Below are 23,618 nucleotides of genomic sequence, written 5' to 3'. Positions count from 1 at the left end.
TGTCAGGTAAGAAGTGCCTATTCTGTACAAAGTATTCCTAATGAATTATCGTTGATTCTCTAATCATTGCATGAAGTGACCATTGTGATCTGGAAGTCCAATCACTTGGTGCTGAAATAAACAACCATTAAGAATGCATTCTGGATGGAGTGAAACACGATTTTCGGATTTTTTTTTACTTTACTTGAGAAACTTGACCAGGCTCTTTCTGATGTGAGTTGCATTTGCATCCCTGTTGTAATTCCAATATCTGACATGCATCAAGTGACATAATTCTTTCGGCAATGCTCCTCTTCGAAGGAAAGCTAGTCTACTCCATCCTGGGAGTGAAACTCTCTCATAATTCCTGGGATAATTTTGTCTTCTTTGTGCAGTGTGTGGAGACCCAACCTCCCATCCATTGACTCCCTATCTGAATGGTATCGACCAATCTTACCTCAGAACCATCCACCGCACATCCAAGCTTAGGCAGGTTCAAACACGATGATGCTGGAGGAACTCAGCAGGCCAGGCAGCATCTGTGGAGAAAAGCAGGCAGTCAACATTTCGGGTCAGGACCCTTCTTCAGGACAGCATCTGCAGTCCTATGTTTCTCTAGGCAGGTTCAAACGCCCATATTGGGCCCGATCCTTCAGTAGCCCTGCTCCCATAAATATCTGAGACTCCCATTAGAGGTCCCAGTCTCCACTCCCCCACCACACTGGCACGATGTTGATCTCTGATCAGAGCCACCCCACTGTGCCTAATCCTCTGATTGCTGACTCACACCCATTCCGGGTCCCATCCAGATTTTAACCCAGTGATAATGAAGGACTGGTGAGATTGGGAACCTGCAGTTGGTAGCTGATCCACCTAAGTTAATGTGATCTCAATGAAGTTAATGGTGAGAGGCTTGGCCATGTTACTGCCTTTGAATGTTAAATGGAAAGGGTTAATTTCTCTCTCTTACAAAAAGTGATCATTGCTTGGCCCTTGTGTGGCACATATGCCACTTAGCAGCCCATACCCGAATGTTGTCCAGGTCTTGCTGCTTTTTGCTGTGGACTGCTTTATATCGTTGTGAATGGAATTAAACATGGTGCAATCATCAATAACCAACCTCTCTTCTGGCCTTATTATGGAGGGAAAATTATTGAAGAAGCAGCAGAAAATGGTTTGGTCTGGGACCTGTCTTGAAGAATACCTGCAATGATGTCTATGACTTATGTTTGCCCTTGATAATGTCTGTGGTCTGTCAAGTTTTATTCTTATAACTGTTTTTTGCAATGGCTTTGATAGAACTGAGCCCCTTGCTAGGCCATTTCAGAGTTAACCACATTGGAGTCACAGGTAGACCAGACTGGAGAGGGATGGCACATCTTCTTCCCAAAAGGATAATAGTGAACCATTTGAAATTCATGTTCACCGTTATTGATAGTAGCTTTGTATTCTAGGTCTATTTAATTGAGAGAATTTAAATTCTCCAACCATGATGGAGTTTTAAACACATTTCTCCAGATCTTTAGTCCTGTGTTGTAATCACAATTTTTCTAGATTCTTTGCTATCCAACAAAAGAAACAGTGGAATGGTCTTGCTTTTCTGTAGTGCCTTTTATTGTAATAGGATATCTTAAGGTGCCTTATCATCAATGAAATACTTCTGAATTGTGGCCAAACTAGAAAGTCCGAGAACAGTGACTGGGCGATGCTATTGGAACAAGGAAGTGAAGTTCTCCCAGTTTCCCACTAGCAACTGGAAAGGGGCCTGTTAAATTAGGATTACCCAAAGCAAAGCTTCAGAAATCAGCTCACTGAGGGAGCAGTGAAAATAGGGAAAATGCAGATGTGGACCTGCAGCTGATCACAACTTTCCATGTGGTGGATATCTGGAATATTGCTAGATGTTCTGTGCGTCATACAACATCTGTGGAGAGAGGAGGATGAGCAGTTCAGGTCTCTTTTTTTCACAAAATATCATCAAACTGAAATGTTAACTATTTCACCCATCCACAAGTGCTACCTGACCTGCTAAGTATTTCCTGTTAATATTTTAGCTTATCCCTGCAAAATAGCTGAGAATGGCTCAGACATTGCATTTATCCTATATAACTTGTGGCCCTGGTGAGGAAGTTAATGTGACCCTTCTGGAACGGTGGAGACTATCCAGTGCCCATTAATGACTGGATGCAAGTGATTGAATTTCTATTGTGCAGCATGTTTGAATCAGAGGCATTGGGTCTGAGCGGACTCTAGAGAACCTTTGAAAAGTCAATACTTGGTGTGAGGAAAGAACAAAAAACCAAAAACAAAGGAATAACCAAACATATAACAAAGGCTGACATTTACAGACATCCAGGGATTGTTACAATAAATATTGATTTGGAATGTCAGAGCAAACTCTCCATCAAACCATTATGTGCGCATCCTTTCCACAAAGCTTAATTATACTATGCTATTGAGGTCATATGCCTGAGGGTCACAGAGATCAACAGATGGCTGTTCTATCTGTATGAATGAAGTGGAAATATCAGCCTCATTTAGTTAATGACAGGAGCTTGAAATCACTGCAGACCTGACTGACATGATAGTATTTAAGATGCAATTTGTTTCTAATGCAGTGTCCTCTTTAATTCAATTGTAGTTCCAAATAGACTATTTATTAATTATATATCACCAAATTGATTTGGCCTCTAGCCCACATAATATGGAACCTTTCTTTTTTTTGTGTGATACAGCATGACAGAAGATTGTTGAGACACTGGTTGGATTGTCAACATCTTTATGTAGTACTGGTACTGGCTTCAAGCTGGATTACATAACATGTATAAACGTTGAATGAATTATAAAAAGAGAATATAAAATGTCAACATTACAAATAATACTTGCATCCATCCAATCTTATGCCTTGTCCTCTGAAGATGATCCTATTCAGTACAGTTCAGCTCTGAAGTCCCATTATATAATAGTCTCTGTACTTACAATTGGAGAATGACCAGATGATGGTGTCAGAGGGTGACAGTGGAACCTATACAGTAGTAAGAATTTAGCGTCTTCTGGACAGATGGAGAAAGCCTTCCATTTGCTGCAATTACAGTAATAAAATACATTTCAACCAGAATCAAAGGCACCTTTAATTTTGCTCCCTGTGTCATTCAGAAATATCAGTGACTTAATATCAGGTGTCGACAGAATCATTCGGTGTGGTAAAAGGAAAATGCTTTGAAATGCAGCAGGCAGATATAAAACTGTGCCCTTTTGTCCAGGATTAATCCTTTGTTCCTCTCAGCCTAAAGAGATGTCGATCCCCGTGGAGATGTTGGACATGCTCAGTATGCATCCCACTTATTGGAACTGCTTAGCTTGTTCCATTCAATTCACAGTGGGGGCGTGGGTTTGCTAATTTAATCTTCCTTACATGGAAAAATATCCCAATCATGTGACAGCTACATCCAAAATGGTGATAGGACTGTAAACCCCAACTGTTTCTCTAGACATGTTTCTGGAAAGAAAGGATCATTTCTACACGTTCTTTTTATTTGTCTCCTGATGGCAGTAAAACCTTGCCAACAAGGTAAGATACCATTTTAATCTGAGTGTGATGTCCTGAATAGTTGTGTTAAAATGAATCAATATGTTAATAGTTGAACAATTTAATATGTCTTTACAGTCTTTTTGTTTGTTTGCTGTGCTTATAGGATTTTGCATCTGCTGATGCTTGCAGTGTTATGAATATTTAATTGTATGACCGTGTTTAATTATTAGATCAGTGCAACCAAATGCAGCGCTGTCCAGCTCTTCACTCGTGCACTTCCATTTTGAATCCAGTTATCCTGCGGTGTTAAAACCTGGATTCCCCTGGTATATGCCGCTGTTATTCATGCTGCCCTGCACTGCTGTAAGTGTATGAATCATACAGCACAGTCCCAGGGTCAGTGGGAGAGCTCCCCCGCATCCAGAGCACCCTAAACTACCAGCAGATGTGTCGTGTTAATAATGTTTGTGGATTCATTCTGGCACTGTTGGGACTTTGCTGTAGCTCTCTCTGTGGGTAAACAGACTGCCCAGCATGAAAATGAGCACCAGGCCTGTCGGTCCCAGGTTTGATCCCCAGTCTGTAGTCTCTGGACTTGGTCTCAGAGAAAAAAAAGCATCAAGCTAGAATTCTTGCTCCCAGTCACTTTCTATTTGCTCTTTTCATAAACTGTGTGTGTAGTCCATGAACACAGAGCTTACTCATGAAGATTCCTTTGCTGGAATAGTCTACAAACATTCTCTGCTTTATGATTAACCTTGTATATGATGCCCACCATTGTGAAGCAGCATTTCAGTCATTATCTAAACTCTCAAACAAATAATGGCCACTTGGCAAGGTAATAGAGGTCAGTAGGCATTATGCTGTTCAGCAGAAGAAAGTGGACAAGAGTATTGAGAAAAATTTCATCAGGGATTAATTTATAGGATGTTCACAACAGAAATGCCAGGATTTGAATAGTGAGATAGACAAAATCTTTTACTGAGTATGTGGCTGCAAGAATAACCTGAAATCCAAATTCACTTAATGAGAAGCAAAATAGTTACTAAGGCAGCAACTTGGCAACAATCCAAAGGGTTTCACTCACCAAATTACTTCTGAGGTACAGCAGAGTTTTGCATGAGAAGATCCCAAAGTTGCAGTGAGATGGATGACCAGTGGAAATACTCTTCTTCAAGTGGTGAAATGGGATTTTAACATTCTTCTGAATCTTTATTGATAATTTTAAAAGTGAGATTGATAGATTTTATTGCTAGCTGAGGATATTAGGGTGTATACAGTATAGCCAAGGCAGTGGATGCAGCCGGGATACCTATCATCCATGATCTTATTGAATATTGCAACAGTTTTGAGGAGGTAAGTGCCTGCCTTCTGTTCCTAATTGCCTAGATTAGGCAGATGTGACTCCAGTTTGGGAGGGAGTTGGGAAACAGGCTTCCAGCATGGTCAGGACTGGTTCCTGAACAAAAGCTAATGTTCCAATGCCAGAAGACAGACAATCCACAGTTCACTGACCATCCTACTGCGTAATGCAATTAAGTTTCTGATCAAAATTATCATTTTGCTCTACAGACCAATACCAGAGGAACAAGCGATGGATGTTTTCGGACGATTACCAGCTCTAGAAAACAGAACTTGTGAGTCAATCTGTTATATTTTGTGGTAAATTTGAACTCCTTAGCTTGAAACTTGTTGGTGCTAGGGAAAAAGAACACCTAGTCACCAGCCCTGTTGTGTAACATAGGATAGATCTTCCCCTACTCTGCTCCATTTAGCATTCTTAGGCCACATTGAGCACTGATTAGATGCAGAATAAATTTTTTTTGATAGTGTTCCAATAACGTGACACAATTCCAACCTCACAAGAGCAGCTCAACTGCCCCAAGTGAGGCACTTTCCCATTTCCCACATCAGCCACGTTCTTAACCTCTGAGTATGATTGCTATTATTTTTTAAATAGGATCAACATTGTGTTGTTTTAATCAGATGAAGGTCTCTTTAAATCCATTTCCTATTGTCTTTTGCAGCAAACAGAGTGAACTTCATCTTTATTGTCTGGGCTGAATTTGAACCCACATTTAGTTAGCAAAAGGATAGATCCTGATTTCTTGTGCCACTCAACAGACTATCATTGCCATTACACCTACCGGTGAAGGAATCTTTTAACCCCTGAACAATGCATTTCTGCCCTCTGTTTAGAAAATGTTGTTACGATTTTTCTCCCTTATTTTCCTTAAGCCTTTGTGTAATACTTCATTTCTAGCTCCACCTCCTGTAGGTCTAGTGGTGCAATGGTTATATTTTCACAGTAGAAGTTCAGAGAATGCATTCAAATTCAGTCATGGCTCTTTGAAAAGCTGAATTCTGTTTCAAAAAGAAACCTGGAAGTATGAAATTTGTTGTCTTTTAAACTCACCTGGCTCCTTTAAAGAAGATGTGGTCACTGGACCCAAATCTTAGAACTAAATACCCAACAAAACTGTTGGAGTATCTTCCCCTGAAGGACCGGAGTATTTCAAGAAGGGTGCTCACCATCACCTTCTCGAGGGCAGTTAGGGATGGACAATAAATGCTGGCCTTGCCAGTAATGGCTAAATCTCGAAAAATGAACATATAAGAACAACACATTGATTTTTAATGTGCCATCCAAAATGGTCTTACAAGGAATTCAATTATATCAAACTACTATAAAACAGTTCAAGAAGAAAGGTATCGCTGCCCACTGCCATTTTCATGGCAATAAATGCTGGCTTTGCCAGTGACACCAAGAATTAATTTATAGAATCATTAAACAGCTGGGTGTTAGACAGATCCAGGCAGGTGTGCTGGCAGTGGCCAAATATCTAATACTCCAAATCCTTAGAAGTTATTTTGATTCCTTTGCAAAATGTCCAACTTAGGTTTTATACGTCAAAGGTCCATGGGTCGTAATTTAATTTTGGATGTTAGTGTACATTTGATGATGCACACACTCAGTAATACTGATAACTGTTTCTCCCTCTCTTCCTGGCCAGTGCCCCCTAATACACTGAATATTAATGGAAATCATCCAAAGCGCAAAACTCTTGTTGCCCCGGAAATTAACATCTCCCTGGATCAGAGTGAGGGCTCCATCTTGTCCGATGACTATCTGGATACACCCGACGACCTGGACATTAATGTAGATGATCTGGAGACTCCGGATGAGACAGACTCCCTGGAATATTTGGGAAATGGAAATGAGTTGGAATGGGAAGGTAATTCTGAGAAATTTCTTTGGGTTTCTTTCCACCCTGTCTAAAATGGGAATTGCTTCTGTAAACAAATCAATTGTGCACATGAATTCATGTTGTTAGACTCCATCATCTACAGACAAAGGTTCCTTGGGGAGCTCACCCAAATGGTCTTATATCCTTATATTAGCTTGACAAGGTTTTCAGGAGTATCCATGCTGAGGGATTAAAAGTTACAATGCCAGGCTCTATGAGATCACAAATAAAAACAGAGGGCAAACTATGTGTAAGAGGATTCTTGTTGTTTAGTTATCCCATACTATTGATCATGCCTGTGCAGTTTGCCCTGTAGTGGACCATCTTTCCCTACTAGATATTTGGCTCAGAGTGAGTAGGGTGTCTTCCCCCACATAAAGAGCAAGAGTGGTATAAGGACCAATTCTGCAACAATCCTCTGAGTCTCTGAACATGAGTTAGAGATTAAAAGGTTGTAGCTTCAGTTTTCTTGCCGGTGCTAATCACTAATAAGGCTTCCTGCTGGCGGGGCAGCCTTGCAAAATGATCTCTATCAAATAAAGTATAAGTAATGTCTGTGTAATGTGAATAGAGCTCACCAGCTGTGGGGTGGTGTAGCTGTCTCCCGTGGATATGACAAGCGTTCATTTAGTAATGATGCAAGCATTAAGCATTGTCATTTTAAGTGTAATGGTGGGTGTGTGAACCTTTCCTGCTGTCTCTACATGAAGCATGAAAAACAGTTCAGTTTTGTGTCTTCTCCTTCCAAATGTCAAAGTGACTAGTGGAATATTTTGAGCTGTATGAACGTTAAGGCAAAATACTAATTCTATTACCAGAGAGAACAAATTAAGTGAATAACTTCAGATTATCATGCAAGTGGATTACAATCTGTTGACAAATTTAATTTGCTTTGTGACCACAGCACTTAATATACTTAATGCCAAGGGCAGTTGAGTCCCATTGTTGACTACATAATGAATGCTAACACACTGGTGTTGAATTGGACAGTGAAATAGACTACAAAATTGTGTTAGCAACAAAATGTGATGTGAAAGATACAGAGGAAGTTAATTGTGGCACTCACAGGAAGGGTGCAGTAGATAAACAAGTAATATCTATCTCTACATTCTGTATTTATCTCTATCTTGCTATAATGCAATCACTCACACCAACTTCCAGCATGCACAGCCTATCTTCCTCTTCTGTTTTTCTCATGCTTTTATGACAACTTTTTTTCAGTACGTTTCCATGTCCATGCCTAAAATGGGCCTCTAAATCATCTGTGAGCATGAATTCACTGCAGACATTTGAAAGTGAGCTGGATATTTTCCTGAATGCAGCAAATATATGTGAATGTCTCCATGGCAGGTGGATCACTGGGTTTGTGCTTCCCAGAATTTCATCAAATAATCTTTTAAAAATGAAGGTACAGCTGCACATTGTATATCAATGCCTCAGGGAGACGGACCTTGCAAACTATTTATCTCTACAAAAGCCAAGGCTTACCAGAGAAAGTTGATGAATTGTGGGATGATGACTGTAAGTCTCACAATTCAGTATGCTGAAGAGGCCTTTGGTGAACTCCTCTTCCTGTACACTGCCAGGCTCGTTAAATTTGGTGGGTGTTTGCCTTCACTGAATCTTAAAAGCATCCTCTTTCAGTTGTTCTGATGCCATTTTTGGTGTAGCAATGCAGAATTCTCTAATGCAATAGTGGTCTCTCTTGTGATTGGTTGGATAGAGACATGTAGTACAATAACATGGACACCATTTACTTCTAACCAAAGAAATGGGTTATGATGGGATCACAACTGTGGCCTTATGCTACCTCACTAATAATCTATTTCTGATAATATTCAGTTTCCAAAAACTATGATTAGTTGTATATTGCAGCCGACCAATTGCATTGGTTGAGAGAGGCAAAGAGAGTAAAAGACTCAGAGGAACAGATTGAAGGTTGAAAGGAGTTGAAATAAAGAGGGATTAAGAAAGAGAGTAAGGAGAAGGTTGTCACTGGTGACCAGCAGAGATGGCTTGAGTGAGGAGCTTGAAAGAGAAAGAAGGGCTGGTTTAAGACAGCGGGCCTACAGAGTAAGACACCAATGGATGAAAATGCAGATGGACAGCTTACTCATTAAACTGACATTCTTTACATTCTTTTACAAAAAATAATTTTGTATCCAAACACAGCCTTTGGGATAAACTGTCAAAAAAAACCAATGGTGAGGGGAAGTAGAAGGCTGATTGAATGTGGAGAGTATCCAGCCTGTCAGGGTGAACTGATAAACAGGGTGACGGGGATGCTTGGAGGATTAATTACGGTAAAGGTGAGTAAGTGTGGAGGTGGAGGGAATGGGAGCAAAGGGGAATAAATAAATTTAATAGGTTAGAGCAAAGTGATAGAAACTTCAGGAGTTAGTTGGTAGGAGGATATAATAGGAATGTTGGAAAGGTTAAGAAGAGGTGGAGAATAAAACCAGACTGAGAAACTAAGGGAGGAGATGGGAAGGGAGTTGGTGAGGATATATTTTTAAGACTTCTGCACCCAACTGGTCTGAATTGGCATTGAGCTCCTCTCATTGGCATTTGACTATCCAGACCCTCTCAGCTGAATAGAAAGGAGGAGGGACAGGATGGAACAGAAAGGAAAGGATATGAATGAGTTACGGGAAGACAAACAAAAGAGAACAGAAAGCAAAAAAATGAGGAAGGACAGTGGGAAATCATTAATTTCAGTTAGAGAGACCATTCTCCATGTTACCTCATATAAAGCCAGTAAGATTGAATAATAATATTTTAATATCTCTTCCTAGCTACAAAATCTTGCTCCTAATTGTCATGATTTTATTGCCATTCAATATTAACACTTCCCATTATGAGTTTCAGTATCCATATATGTAAAGTAGTGTAACTGTGTAATATGTCACACTGTAATTACACACTCATGCCAGTGGTGGACTTGTAATATTTCACTTCTGGTTTTCTCAATCTTTACTGCAATGAAACTTCTATACTCTGTCACCTATATAAATAACAGAATTCAAACAATTTTATAAAGACCCTGCTCCATGTATCCACTGTTCTCTAACCCTGGTCACTGCATGTGGTCTTGACTGAGATCAACTCAGGTTAGAAATATGAAGGTAACAGTTACTTTGATTACATGGGGCTTACAGAAGGCACATGCTGATATGTTGGGGTTTCAGAACATGGTTGCAAAATGGGGATAGAAACTGGAGTAATTCTTAGTCCCTGAAATTTGGCTGGATCAATGGATATGGCTATAAAAATGAATTCTGGCCTGGGATCATTGCCGTAACAGTCTATGAATAGTTTACTGATGCATGTGTCAGGTGATAGGGTTAGCTATGGCTCACAGTTCCTACTGTCTATTTGGTTAAGGTACCAGACTTAACCCACTGCCTGTGTAGCGCTGTCAGGAAAAGAGATGAGGGGAGAAAAACTGAAGGGGACAAAACCTTGATCAAATGGAGATGATCATGTAGTATTTAAAGGAGGCCAATGAAGGCCATTCACAATGTGCCCACTGCCTCTCTTCCAGATGATACTCCAGTTGCAAGTGCTAAAAATTCTCCCAGTGGAAAAGGGGGCTCTTTTGAAGATGGTGCAGGAGAGGATGGGGAAGCCACCAATGGGAGATTGTGGAGGACAATCATCATCGGAGAGCAGGAGCACAGGATTGACATGAAAATCATCAGGCCATATATGAGAGTGGTGACTCATGGAGGTAGGAATGATCAACCAGACTGATGGAGAGTGAAGAGAGTTTTAACCTATTGAATTGATAATCTTATAAGAGACTGAAGATAAATGGCTGGTATCTTAAGTATGTTCTGTGCCACAACAGGACTTGCAATTTTCAATCCCCCATATTCCCCAAGCTGTCTTTGATGGAGAGGTTTGCAGAGTAGTTACATTAAATGTGCTTATCTCATAATAATCTAGCACATTGTTTTGCACTATGACATGCTGGGGCATGTGACTGAATGGGCAAACTCCCACTCTGGTGGCAGAGCCTCGGCTGGGACATGCAAACCACTAAAGAGTAGCAAGGGGAAATGAGAGCACGAGTAGATTAAGAGGCACCACATTCACAGGAGGAGAGAACAGTTCAAACTGAGTTGAGGAATCTGATAAGAAAAAGCTATTCAGAACATCACTCATTCCAACAACAGCCCACATACAGTCTACAATATTATGGTCTCTGCAACATCAATTTAATCTCCTTCCACACCCCATTTAGTATTTATATTCTTACTCACTCTTCTGTGTACCAAGGAAATAATTTGTTCTAATACTTGGTGATCCCTAAATATATTCAAATGAATATTCATTCACTTTCACTTGTTCAGCATTCACCTGTGGGCCATGTCCTTCAAAGACTATACCACCTATCACTGCCCACCGTACCTGTCATTGTCATACCTGGAATATTAATTGTATCAGTTTTTGATAGTCCCTACAAACATTGGTCTCATTCCCAACCAGATATTTAACCAGTTCATTCATTTGCTCAGCAGGACTCTCTACCACATATTCTAATATTGATAAGATAAGATTTCTTTATTAGTCACACGTACATCAAAGCATACAGTGAAATGCATCTTTGCATAGTGTTCTGGGGGCAGCCCACAAGTGTTGCCACACTTCTGGCACCAACATAGCATGCCCAAAGCTTCCTAACCCGTACATCTTTAGAATGTGGGAGGAAACCGGAGCACCCGGAGGAAACCCACGCAGACACGGGGAGAATGGAGTGGTAGTTGGCTGGTGGTTTTCAGTCAGCTGTCACATTAAAGTTCCAGCAGATTTGTCTTACAATGTTTTTCCACGGGCATAATCGGGACTAGTTCTGTAAGCCTGATTATGCTGGAGGAGCCTGTTGCGCTTCTTCCAGTTCCAGTATCCACACTCCTTTAACACCCACTTTTTGGAGTGTGTATACTTAAGTTAATATTTTTCTTTTCTTTGTAGGCTATTATGGTGAAGGATTGAATGCAATCATTGTATTTGCTGCTTGTTACCTGCCCGACAGTGGATGTGCAGACTATACCTACATCATGGAAAACCTCTTCCTGTAAGTGTGCAATCCACTTCCATTGGCCTGCTTTACTAGAGCCATTAGCTTTCAACTTATCCTGCAGTTGTCAACACTGAGGGAGAGATAACTAGTTCACCCTTGTATCATTTTAACATTGATAAAGACAGGTTCAAGGTCAGGGACTGAGGCACTCAGTGCAGAATTACACCAAGAAGAAAAGATAAAGTAAATCCAAGATTTACAAATTTCAAGTTTCAGAAACCAGTGGATGGGATGCAACCAAAGTTTCAAACTTGCCAGTGGGAAAAGGACAAGGTTTATAGCAGGAGTTGAAAGTTTTCTGGAGATGCTTCCAATATCCTTAAGAAAATAACAAGGACAGATGATTGCAAAAGGATCGTGTGGTGGACTGTGATAAACATAGGATGATGATGACAGCAAATATATAATGAACACAGAGAACATCATCTTCACGTTTGGTTAGTGCTTTCTTAATACTGTAGCAGAGTTAGAAATTTGTTTGGAGAAATTCACACAGCATTGTGGAAAAGATGAAAAATTTGGGAGGAAACATTACTTGCAAGGGAGGTCATTGATGGGTGGTAGTTTGCAAAAAATGGGTGGGTATTAATGGCAGTTGTGAAGCAAGATGGAGAACACTGAAGAGAAGAAATTATATAAATATTAGCCGTATGGAGCTTGGAAGGGAAGGCAGCTGGTCAGTCATTTAATGGAAATAGAGTTAAGGGAGTAACAGATAGGTCTCAGTAACAAGTTGGGGTTGGACAAGGTATGAGGGAGATGGAAAAGACCCAGAGAAAACTGTTTGTTCAGGACTAGGATGGAGGAAGCCTGACTGAAGGTTTGGCTTGGTAGTGAAGAAGATTTGCAGAGGCAGCAGCTGACACTGTCCTGAAGAACTTTATTCCTCACCAGCAGCATAGCTCACTTTGTTAAACATAAAGTTAAAAAGAAGATGAGGGCAAAAACAAGTCAGGGTGCTCCTGATTTGTGTGTGTGTTTGTGTGTGTGTGTGTGTGTGTGTGTGTGTGTGTGTGTGTGTGTGTGTGTGTGTGTGTGTGTGTGTGTGTGTACACTTATGCTTCAATACGTGCATGTGTGTGGCTCTGCACTCTTGCCTGTGAGCATAGGCACTCTTGTGTGTGAGGGTGTGCATGCATGTGAGCGTGTGGCTGTGTGTGTACATGCACATGTGTGAATCTGCTACATCTGGTCAAATGGTCTGCAGATAAAGAACTGATGCTTGAGCAAGCAACCTGAAGACCGTTGAAACATGTAGAGTCAGAGCCCAGCCAGTAAACATTCAAAAGAAAGTTAACTACGAGGATTTTGGCCATGTCACTGTGGTTGAATGCAGCTGTTTCTTTTCCTGTCTCTCAGGTATGTGATCAGCATCTTAGAGCTACTGGTTGCTGAAGACTACATGATTGTGTACCTGAATGGGGCCACACCTCGCAGGAGGATGCCAGGCCTGGGATGGCTGAAGAAGTGTTACCAGATGATAGACAGGAGGTAAGTGCAGAGTGGACTGATGCAGCAGGAGAGTCAAAGTCCATCAGATCCAATAAGTCTATCACTAAACTCTTCTAAAACAACTTAAGGCTAGTAATGGCATTGAAATATATCTCCAGCTTCCTCCCCCATCTCCAGTTCCTCCTTTGTTTCTACCTTGGCAATACGTACTTTTGCCCCTTGTCATTTTCAACTAATTTTTGGCCAATCTTCCAAAGTGACTAAATGATTTGTATTGGATAGTATTCATCATTGACCTCAACGAAACCTACGCACAAAAATCTGACAACCTCCATGGCATAGAGTTTGCTTTCCTCAATGTAGATTATTGTCAGGTAGCAGTTCCAGGGCATCCCTGAGATCCACCAACAGATATCATCATCAAACTAGCAGAGCCAACCACGTCGAAGAACTCTCAGCAATGGCAAAGCGGAAACTAAAGAAGCATATTTTTAACAAACTTTTTAAGCATATTACAAAGCACAAAAACTGGAACATACATATGGCATTAAGGTAGAAGCTGAAATACCTTTAGATTTTTAAAAATAGTTATTATTTCAGAAGGCAAATATTTTGAAATAATTGAGGGAATGACAATACACACATATATCAATTTTAGTGAATCAGAGAGATTATGAAGTAATAATTATAACATTGTACTCGATTAAAAACACTATTGCCTCATGCAGCAAAAAAACTTTCTTTACAGTGAGAAAACTTCATAAATATTTGGATGAAAAATTAATCAGCAGCTGTAAAGCTGCATTAATCAGTTTGCCGCGGTTATGCAATACAGGCCATCCCGAAGTTATGGGCGCTCAACTTATGGACACCCTTGTGACTCACATAATATTAAATTCAAAAGTCCGACATACATCATTCCTATGCATGGCAGAACTAGTTTCCTCTCTCTCTCCACTTTTAGTAATTGATCTTTCTTATCAGTCATATGTGTTTTTGATGCCATTCATTACAACACTGTGGAGGTATGGTTACTGTATCGAGTGATTTTTCTGTATTTTCTGACTTTTGTAGAAAATCGATTACAGGACATCTGTAAAAACAGAACTCCTTTGTCACCTGGAGGTGGCTGTACTTTGCTGTGAACTTTAGTAGTGCTTGAACCCTGGTGTCATGCACAGCTGAACAGGCCTTCCACACTAGGGGACTGCATGCTTCATCAGTGCAAGGATGAAATTGATAGTCAAGGGTGTGATTGATGGTCAGGCGTCAAATGGTGAAGTATGGAGGAGAATAATGAACCAGACAGGTCATGGTGGTAGGGTAATATCGGTGGTCTGGATGGAGTTGTCAGCAGATCTGGTGGGTGTGGGGAGCTGCTCAGGGAAAGATTGCAAGTTTGGAATTCCTCAGTTTCCCCCATATGAACAAAAGGAAAGTTGGTAATTACCTACCTGAATGTTGACCTAACACAGTCAGGTTCCCAAGGCCAGAGAAATAAAAGACTGTAGATGCTGGAATCTAGATGAAAAACACTATGCTGCTGGAGGAACTCAGCAGGCCAGGCAGCATCGATGGAGAAAAGCAGGCGGTCAGCGTTTCGGGTCAGGACCCTTCTTCAGGACTCCAGACTGCGCATAGTCCACGGACAGTGTGGGCCACGATGTGCAATTGAAAGTGACAGAAGTAGCAACCAGGTGTGCATCACATTTAGATGTACAGAACCTTTGCACATGTCCAGGGCGCATCGCATGTGAGCACAACAGTTGCACACAGACCCAGAATCAAAATCACAAATTTCCTGCAATTGATTGGAAATTATTGATTCCAGTTACATTTAATTTTTCATTGAATCGTCTAGTATACATGAACATATCACTGTGCAATCCAGTCCCGAGGTAGAAGCTTTTGTTAGTTCACTAATTTATTGATTATGCTGATTCTTGTAAAAAGTGCTCCTTTTGGAGAGCAGGGGTTAGGGGATGACTGGCAGCAGCTTCACACATCCATGTTTAAATATGCATGGGACTACTTATGGACAGCACAGTGGTGCAGCTGGTAGAGCCGCTGCTTCAGAGCTCCAGTGATCTGGGTTCAATCCTGACCTCTGGTGCAGTCTGTGTGGAGGTTGTACATTCTCTCTGTGACCAGGTGGAATTCCACTGGGTGCTCTGGTTTCCTCCCACATCCCAACGATGTGCGGGTTGGTAGGTTAATTGGCCACTGCAAATTGCCCCTGATGTATACGTGAGTGGTAAAATCTGGGGGAATTGAGGGGAATATGGGGAGAATAACATAGTATTAGTGTAACTGGGTGTTTGATGGTCAGCATGGACTCAATGGGCTGAAAGGCCTATTTTCATGCTAAATGATTCTATCACCATTTGAGCGCCTATTGCGAAGTTTCAGAGCATAACAACTGTAAAATCAAGGCCAATTAAATTATGGAATTTATGTATGGAAATTGGATTTGGTGCATTGATTTTATTTCAGTGCTAGACGAAAATTGATTTTTCCCAAAGAGGATGTGATTACACATCCCTCACCACTTACCAGATCCAACCCAGGCCCCAGACTCATTCATTTTCCTTGGTGCAGGTCATGAAGGATAAGAAATAACCCCTTGTGAGGTTGATTCATTCATGGTCATGGGTGCTACTGAAATCTCAGGCACCAGATCCAAGAACACAAGGATGCAACCAATTAAAGCAGCTCAGTGGACATTGAACAGTTTCTAGGCCTTAGTGTTTCCTATGATTGAATACTGCAATTAAATTCATTTTATAGAAAAGCCACAAATCAGACCCATGCTCTCTGATAAATTTCTCATTTTAATACTTGTGGTAAGATTATTCATGTGCACAATTATTTGGTTTTGCAATAATGTTTTCTTAGTAATTTAAGTGTTCTTAGGTGATTTTATTCATTGCTTATTTTTTAATTAATTTACACTTTTAATTGTTTATTTCACTTTTTACAGCTTTTAAACATTTCTGAACATCAGGAGCATTCAGATTAATTGAAAACTTGCAAGTTTGACAGATGGTAGAGCTGGCAGCTTGATTTTGCCATCTGTCAAAAGGTTTTCTCAGCGGTCTCATCAGTTAGATTTGTTCTGCCCCACCCATGTGACTTGATTACATCCACAAGGCCCTTCCACCATGCATGACCTTGTCAATAATGTCGAGAGGCTTTCATCCAGCAAGCGGTTCTGGATACACAGAGGGTTAGTCCAGGACCATTGGGCATCCAGACAGCAAGTGCTGGCAGTGGGCTCCACTCAGCAAAATTGAGCCCAACAAGTTGCACCAGTTGCCATTAATGAACAGCATTGATTACTTACTATTAGTGAAGTGCAGCAAGTACTGTTAATGATCCAAAAAAATCACCTAATGAAGCATTATGTCTACTTTTAAAGAACAGTACCAACCAATATTAATGAATTACACCAATCTGTATAAATGAAATGTTTCACTTTTAGTGAATCCATCGGAGCACCACGAATGATCTGAACCGGTCAGAATCAATGAATTACAGTAATCATTGTGAACAACATGCAGTTATCAGTTGTGAAATATTGCACCAACAATAATAATCAACCAATCATCATCAATTAATAATAGCAATTAATATTAATGAATTGCTCAAACCACAATTAATGAATTGTATCAATTGCTATTGAAAATTTCCATCTCTGTAAATAACTTGGACTAAACCCAGATGTCAAATATACCAACCATTATCTATAAAGTGCAAGGGTAAGTTGCACTGATGACTAATAACAAACTGCACCAATCATTTTCAATGTATTTGCACTGATCTCCATAAACTAGTTCAAACTGTGCAAATCACAATTTACAAGAAGTGAACAGTGTGATCACCAATAACAGATTGCATCAAATAGGTTTGGCTGAAAAGTGCATTATCAAAGGGATAAATGGGTGAACACTATTAACAGTGATTAGTATAAAAAGGTTCACTCTGTTAAATTTTAAGAGCACAACCAAAAATAAAGAACCTCTTCACATAAATTTGTCTACAATAGCCTAGCAAGCCAGGAAATAAAGATGAAGGTATGCAAAATAGAGTGTGATAAGAGTTAGTGTGACTAACAATAGATAAGTTTCGATGAACCAAAGGTTCTCCTTGTCTTGACATTTCTCTTGTTCCCTTAATCTGCTTTATACCTTTCAAAGAGTCTGATTTTTTACTTTGTTTTTCATGTTCAGCGTGACAGAACATTACGTGAGCAGCAAGTATTTTCACTCTCTGCAGAGGCTACCATTTATATGTAGAACTAATCCAATTTAGACTAACAAGAGCACAACATTACCTCCATTATTTGTTTTAAAAAGACCATTCCTGAGTTACTTCCCTCCCACGTTACTACCATTAGTCATTGATCTAGTGACATAATCAATCGTGCCCAATTGTGGATGTTGTTCAACATGTTTTGGGAAGTTTGTTTCCATACTGAGTTATTTAGCAAAAGCAAATAATTGGATTCACAAAGCAGTAGTTCTATATGGAACAGGTTTATTCAATTCAGTAATGTACCAAACAGAGGCCCCTTTTCATCCATGCTCCTCAGCAGACTTGCTACTCCATGAACCTTTGAGCCCCCATTCATGACCTGCTCAGAATGGGAAGTGGGTTGGGCTGCTCTATGTCATTGCGTAATAGTTATACAGCATGGAAACAGGCCCTTCAGCCCAACTCGTCCATGTCAGCCAAGACATCTATCTATAGGGTCACCCCTCAGCCTCCTAAGCTCCAAGGACATAAGTCACAGCCTATCTGGCCTCTCATAACCCAAGCCCTCCAGAACTGGTAACATCCTCATGAATCTTTTCTGCAGCCTTCACAGCTTAATGACATCTTTCCAACAGCTGCGCAACCAGAACTGTGCACAATACTGCAAGTGTCATCGCACTAACGACTTGTACAGTTGTAACAGGACGTTCCAACTCCTGTACTCATTGTCCTGACTCATAAAGGCAAGTGTGTCAAATGCCTTCTTCACCCCCTGTCTACCTGTGTCGCCACTTTCCTGTTTCTCTAGAAGAGGTATCCTTGTAACCTAATCTCCCCACATTCTCATCAAATACCCCAGGTTCTATCACTCACCCACATGCTAGGATCAACTTACAGTGGTCAATTAACCTACCACTGGGATGAAGGTAACTCAGGAATAGTCTTTTTAAAACCAGTAATAGAAGTAATATTGTGCTCTTATTAGTCTAAGTTGGGATGAGGGAGGAAACCGGAGCACCCGGAGGAAATCCAAGTGGTCACAGGGAGAATGTGCAAACTCCACACACATAGCACCAGAGGTCAGGATCGAACCTGCATCACTGGAACTGTGAGACACAGCTCTACTAGCTGTGCCACCCACATAATTCAACACAGCTGCATGTTTCTAGCTCAGAATATGTGGGTTTATTCTTATTCCTTGTCTAGAGTACATCTGGTGACAATGAGAAAGTGCAGCATCATCTTTCAAGGCAGAGTTAAAATCAAGGCCCTTTGTATTCAAATGACATTTGTGTTTCTGATAATATTTATGGTGGACATCCAATATTCTCTATGTCCTGGGAAAAAAATTCATCAAGATTAGTGTACAACAGAGAAACTAACTGTTGATATCAGCACGTTTGTGGACCTTTCTGTGAAAGTTAGCTGCCATGATTGCCTACTGATACTATGGAGTCAGGTAAAAGGCAGTTAGATTTTTTTGAAGCTTTCTTTGAAAGATTGAGCTAATGGGGCCAACGTACCTCCCAAATTTCTGTTTCTGTTTGGGGACTTCTGTGAAATCCAACAGTGACCACAGATTTTCTGTTTCCTACTTACAGGCTAAGGAAGAACCTGAAGTCATTAATAATCGTTCACCCATCCTGGTTTATTAGGACTGTGCTGGCAATATCCAGGCCATTTATTAGGTAACTAGCTATAACTGTCACATACCTATTTGACTGTGATGATGCTATGCTAACAATAAAATCCCCATACATGAATGTATTGGCTGTTGCCAGTAACTGTATATTATAATGAGCTACTAAGTTAAAGAGAACAGATTCAATCACTGATCTGGTTTGGCTGAATTAAGCCCAAGTTGTAATAAGGGGTCCACAATAACTCAAAGCACTTTGGGACAAAGAAAGGCCAACTCATCCAGGTCTCCTGCTCCTCACCACTATCCAGTGACTCCTCTTAAAGGAAAGAGCACTAGCTATATCAATTTCATTACTAGCTTACAGTAATTCAGGTTTTTTTTGTCCAAAAATGGTACATATAAAGATTGGAGCAGTTAATCAGAGGGTTAATGTCATAATGGGCCGATGCATAAAGGTTCCACTCTAGCTGATAAACTGAGGTTCTTGAGTAGGGTAAACCTTGGTGCCAAGGTTACAGCATCTACAGCTGGGGGTATTTAAATTATTGACCCATTTGATTCACTAATTCTTTTATGGAAGGAATTCTGACATCCTTCCCTGGTCTGGTCCACACACGATCCAAAACAACGTGGTTGACTCTTAACTGCTCTCCGAAATGGCCCAACGTGCCAAGTTCAGGAATGAAGCAGGGGTGGGCAATAAATACTGGCATTGTCAGCGATGGCTACACGGAATAGTGCAGCAGAGGGATGGGCCGATCTAAACATGCTTCAAGGTTATCAAGAGGCAAATGGAATGTTAGCCTTCATTGCTAGAGGGATTGAATTTAAGAGCATGGAGGTTATGTTGCAACTACATAGAGTACTGGTGAGGCCACACCTGGAGTACTGCGTGCAGTTCTGATCTCCTTAGCTGGGGAAAGATATACTGGCTTTGGAGGCAGTTCAGAGGAGGTTCACCAGGTTGATTCGGGAGGTGAGGGGCTTAGCCTATGAGGAGAGATTGAGTCGCCTGGGACTACACTCACTGGAATTCAGAAGAATGAGAGGGGATCTTACAGAAACATATAAAATTATGAAAGGGATAGATAAGATAGAGGCAGGAAGGTTGTTTCCACTGGTAGGTGAGAATAGAACTAGGGGACATAGCCTCAAGATTTGGAATAGATTTAGGATGGAGATAAGGAGAAACTGCTTTTCCCAGGGAGTAGTGAATCTGCAGAATTCTCTGGCCAGGGAAGCAGTAAAAGCTACCTCATCAAATATATTTAAGACACAGATAGATGTTTGCATAGCAGGGGAAATAAGGATTATGGGGAAAAGGCAGGCAGGTGGAGCTGAGTCTATGACCAGATCAGCCATGATGTTATTGAATGGTGGAGAAGGCTTGACAGGCCAGATGGCCTATTCCTGCTCCTATTTCCCATGTTCTTATGTAAATCCCATCTGCCTGTACGTGGTCCATATCCCTCTATTCCCTGCCTCTTCATGTGTCTGTCTAAATGCCTCAAAGATTGCTGTCATACCACCTCCCCGGCAGCATATTCCACGCACCTATCACTTTCTGTACAAAAAAACTTGCCTCACAAATCTCCTTTAAACTTTCCCTCTCTCACCTTCAACCTATGTCCTTTAATGTTTTACATTTCTACCCTGGGAAAAAGACTGAACAATTATGCCTCTCATAATTTTTTATGGTTGCCCCCTCAGCCTCCAACTCTCCAGAGAAAACAATCCAAGTTTGTCCAACCTCTCCTTATAGGTAATACACACCATTCCAGGCAACATCTTGATGAACCTCTTCTGCACCCTCTCCAAATCTTGTCAATGAATCAAAAAAAAATCCAACTGTTTATCAGACTGAAGGAAGGTACCAACGTATTCATCAGGGATCAGTGCTAGGATCACTGTTGTCTGACATAAATTAGTGCCTTGGTTTAGGGTATGTGGAGTAAGATTTACAAATGACACAAAAATTGGAGGTGTTATAAACAGTGAGCAAGATAACAATAAACTGCTAGAGGGAAGAATGGGTGGTTAAATAGCAGATGAATTATATTCATTTAACTTGATAGATAATGTCAAATAATGAGGAGAACTGATATAAACTAAATAGCATAGTTCTAAAGCATATATAGGGACATAGGGCCTGGGTATATATGTGTATAAACCCTAGACAGCGACAGCATTTTGAGAAAGCAGTTAGTAAAACGCGCCGTCATAAATAAAGGCACAGAACACAAATACATGAAGGTTATGTTGAACCTGTATATAACACTGGTTAGGCCATAACTGAACCCAACTCTGGCTGCTATACCTGAGGAAAGGTGTTCCTGCCTGCAGGATGCAGGAGTCTTATTAGAATGGTCCTGGGGATGAGGGATTTCAGCTGCAAGATGAAACAAGAAAAGCTGGGGTCATTCTCCTCACAGAGATCGAGAGCAGATTTGACAGAGGTGTAAATGGCCATGATGGATTTACTCAGTGTCAATAAAGTGAACCTATTCCCAATAGTGAGTGATTCAGTGATCAGGTGAAAGGGAAAACATGCAAGGGATTGAAGCAAAACATTTCCCTTAAGCTGAAACTAGATATGATTTGGAACTCACTGCCGGTACTGGTGGTGGAAACAAGTCAATCAGGGATTTGGAAAGGGATTTATAGAATCACAGCATGGTTATAGTTAGGCCTATTGTGTCTGTGCTGGTTCTCTACCAGAGCAATTGCCCAATTCCACCACCAGCTCTTTCTCCATAGTGTTGCAATTCTTTCTCCATTGTGTATTTATCCAGTTCCCTTTCGAAAGCCACAATAGGATCTGCCTACTCACCTACTTTAAGTTCAGCCGACTTAATAGCAATTGGATTAACAGTTGAGGGAAATTAACTTGTAGGGCTACAGGGGAATGGGACTGACTAGATTGCTCTGTAAAGGCCATCATGGGTACAATGGGCTGATTGGCTCGTGACATAACAGTGCAATGATTCTACTTCTGGATGTCATCCGAAGGTGACAGCAAATGAGGTGTTATGGATTAAAGATTGTAGAGCTTGTTGCTGAGATATATTGATGGAATTAACTATATGGAATGTTTTTTAATTGACATGTTTCTGCATGCATTGTTTTTCAGTTTTAAGTTCATGAGTAAGATTCAGTACGCTTACACCCTCTCTGAACTGGAGCAGGTCATTCCAATGGAACAGATGCAGATCCCAGAATGTGTTTTACAGTACGTATCAAAACTGGTGAAGACAGGGTTGGTGACACCCAACAGACTTTAAAAACTTCTTGCATCTTGGTCTGAGGGGTCCCCTGAAGGCTCCTTCCACTGGCTTGGTTTTGAAGGCATTGAGCAGTGTGATATTGAGCTATGGGGACTAAAAGGTGCAGTTGCTAATCTATGTTCATTTAGGGTTATACAGCAATAGGCCTTAGTACAAGGGCTAGAAATATAAATCAAAACAACCTTGGTTCCCAATCCAAATGTCTGTTCAGAGACCCTATTCATTAATGGGTGAGAATTTGGTGTGGTAGCAAAGTAGTCAAAATACTGAACCAGTGGCAGAAGGCATTTGGAGACATGCATTCAAATACCCCTCAGCAACTGAGGAATTTAAATTTATGTAATTATCTACATCTGGAATTAAAAGCTAGTCTCAGTAATAGTTACTATGCAACTACTTGATTGTCATTAAAATCCCATCTGGTTCGTCATTATCCTTAAGGAGAAGAAATCCACCATCCTTCCCTAATCTACCCTCTGTGTGACTCCAAACCCACAGCAATGTGGTTAACTCTCATTTAACTGCCCTCTCAAGGGGCAGTTAGCATGAGGAATAAACACTCATCTTGCCAATAATGAACACAACATGAACAAATAAAAATAAAACCAGTCCCTTCTGTAGTGCCCCTTTAATTGAACGATCCAGCACACGATGTGAAATACATGCAGGATTGAAGCCACTGGCCAGTACTCACCACCTAGGCTTGTAAGCGTAATCTCGTAGCCAAGATATAGAGAGCCACATATACCCACTGTGGAAGTGTGACTCAGCAAAGGTCAGTGCCTTCAGAAGAAGAGGGAAATATGACTGGATGAGACTGAAACTTTTGCCTGTTACACAGGCTTGGTATGGATTAACATGGGATCCTATGGCAAAGTGGTTGTATTATTGAATTTGTGACCAGGAAAAGAGTTTTAACCGGAGCAACCTAGGATTTGAACTCAGTTTTAAATAGATTGGTATTTCACTTAGCACTCAATCCCAGAACTGAGTGCATTAATGGAATCAGCACCAAAAAAGGTTGATATAACATTTTATGTCGGGAGATGTGTTACTGCCAGTGCTGCTGTGCTGGGAACTTGGCATGGATCCAGCCTAAGGCTTGGTGTACAGACACTGCCTGTGAGGGCTGATGCTGTGT

The 23,618-nt window shown here is 40.8% G+C and overlaps 1 protein-coding gene across 5 annotated transcripts in view; it reads left to right on the top strand.

Annotated features, from left to right (window-relative positions):
* The window catches only part of atcaya (ATCAY kinesin light chain interacting caytaxin a), a 49,135-nt gene that overhangs the window by 15,531 nt on the left and 9,986 nt on the right, over nt 1-23,618 (top strand). For 4 of the 5 annotated variants that reach the window (XM_052037511.1, XM_052037512.1, XM_052037510.1 and 1 more), the window contains exons 3-9: nt 5,084-5,148; nt 6,526-6,747; nt 10,304-10,489; nt 11,737-11,839; nt 13,205-13,336; nt 19,153-19,239; nt 22,324-22,422. In XM_052037511.1, the coding sequence (XP_051893471.1) occupies nt 5,084-5,148; nt 6,526-6,747; nt 10,304-10,489; nt 11,737-11,839; nt 13,205-13,336; nt 19,153-19,239; nt 22,324-22,422 (894 nt within the window). Of the gene's footprint in view, nt 1-3,259; nt 3,551-5,083; nt 5,149-6,525; nt 6,748-10,303; nt 10,490-11,736; nt 11,840-13,204; nt 13,337-19,152; nt 19,240-22,323; nt 22,423-23,618 lie in introns of those variants that run through there. The other variant, XM_052037514.1, reaches the window with a different exon arrangement.

This window comes from Pristis pectinata, chromosome 24 (genome assembly GCF_009764475.1).
Source record: "Pristis pectinata isolate sPriPec2 chromosome 24, sPriPec2.1.pri, whole genome shotgun sequence".
Lineage (NCBI taxonomy): Eukaryota > Metazoa > Chordata > Chondrichthyes > Rhinopristiformes > Pristidae > Pristis > Pristis pectinata.
This window is presented reverse-complemented; position numbering and strand designations above follow the sequence as displayed.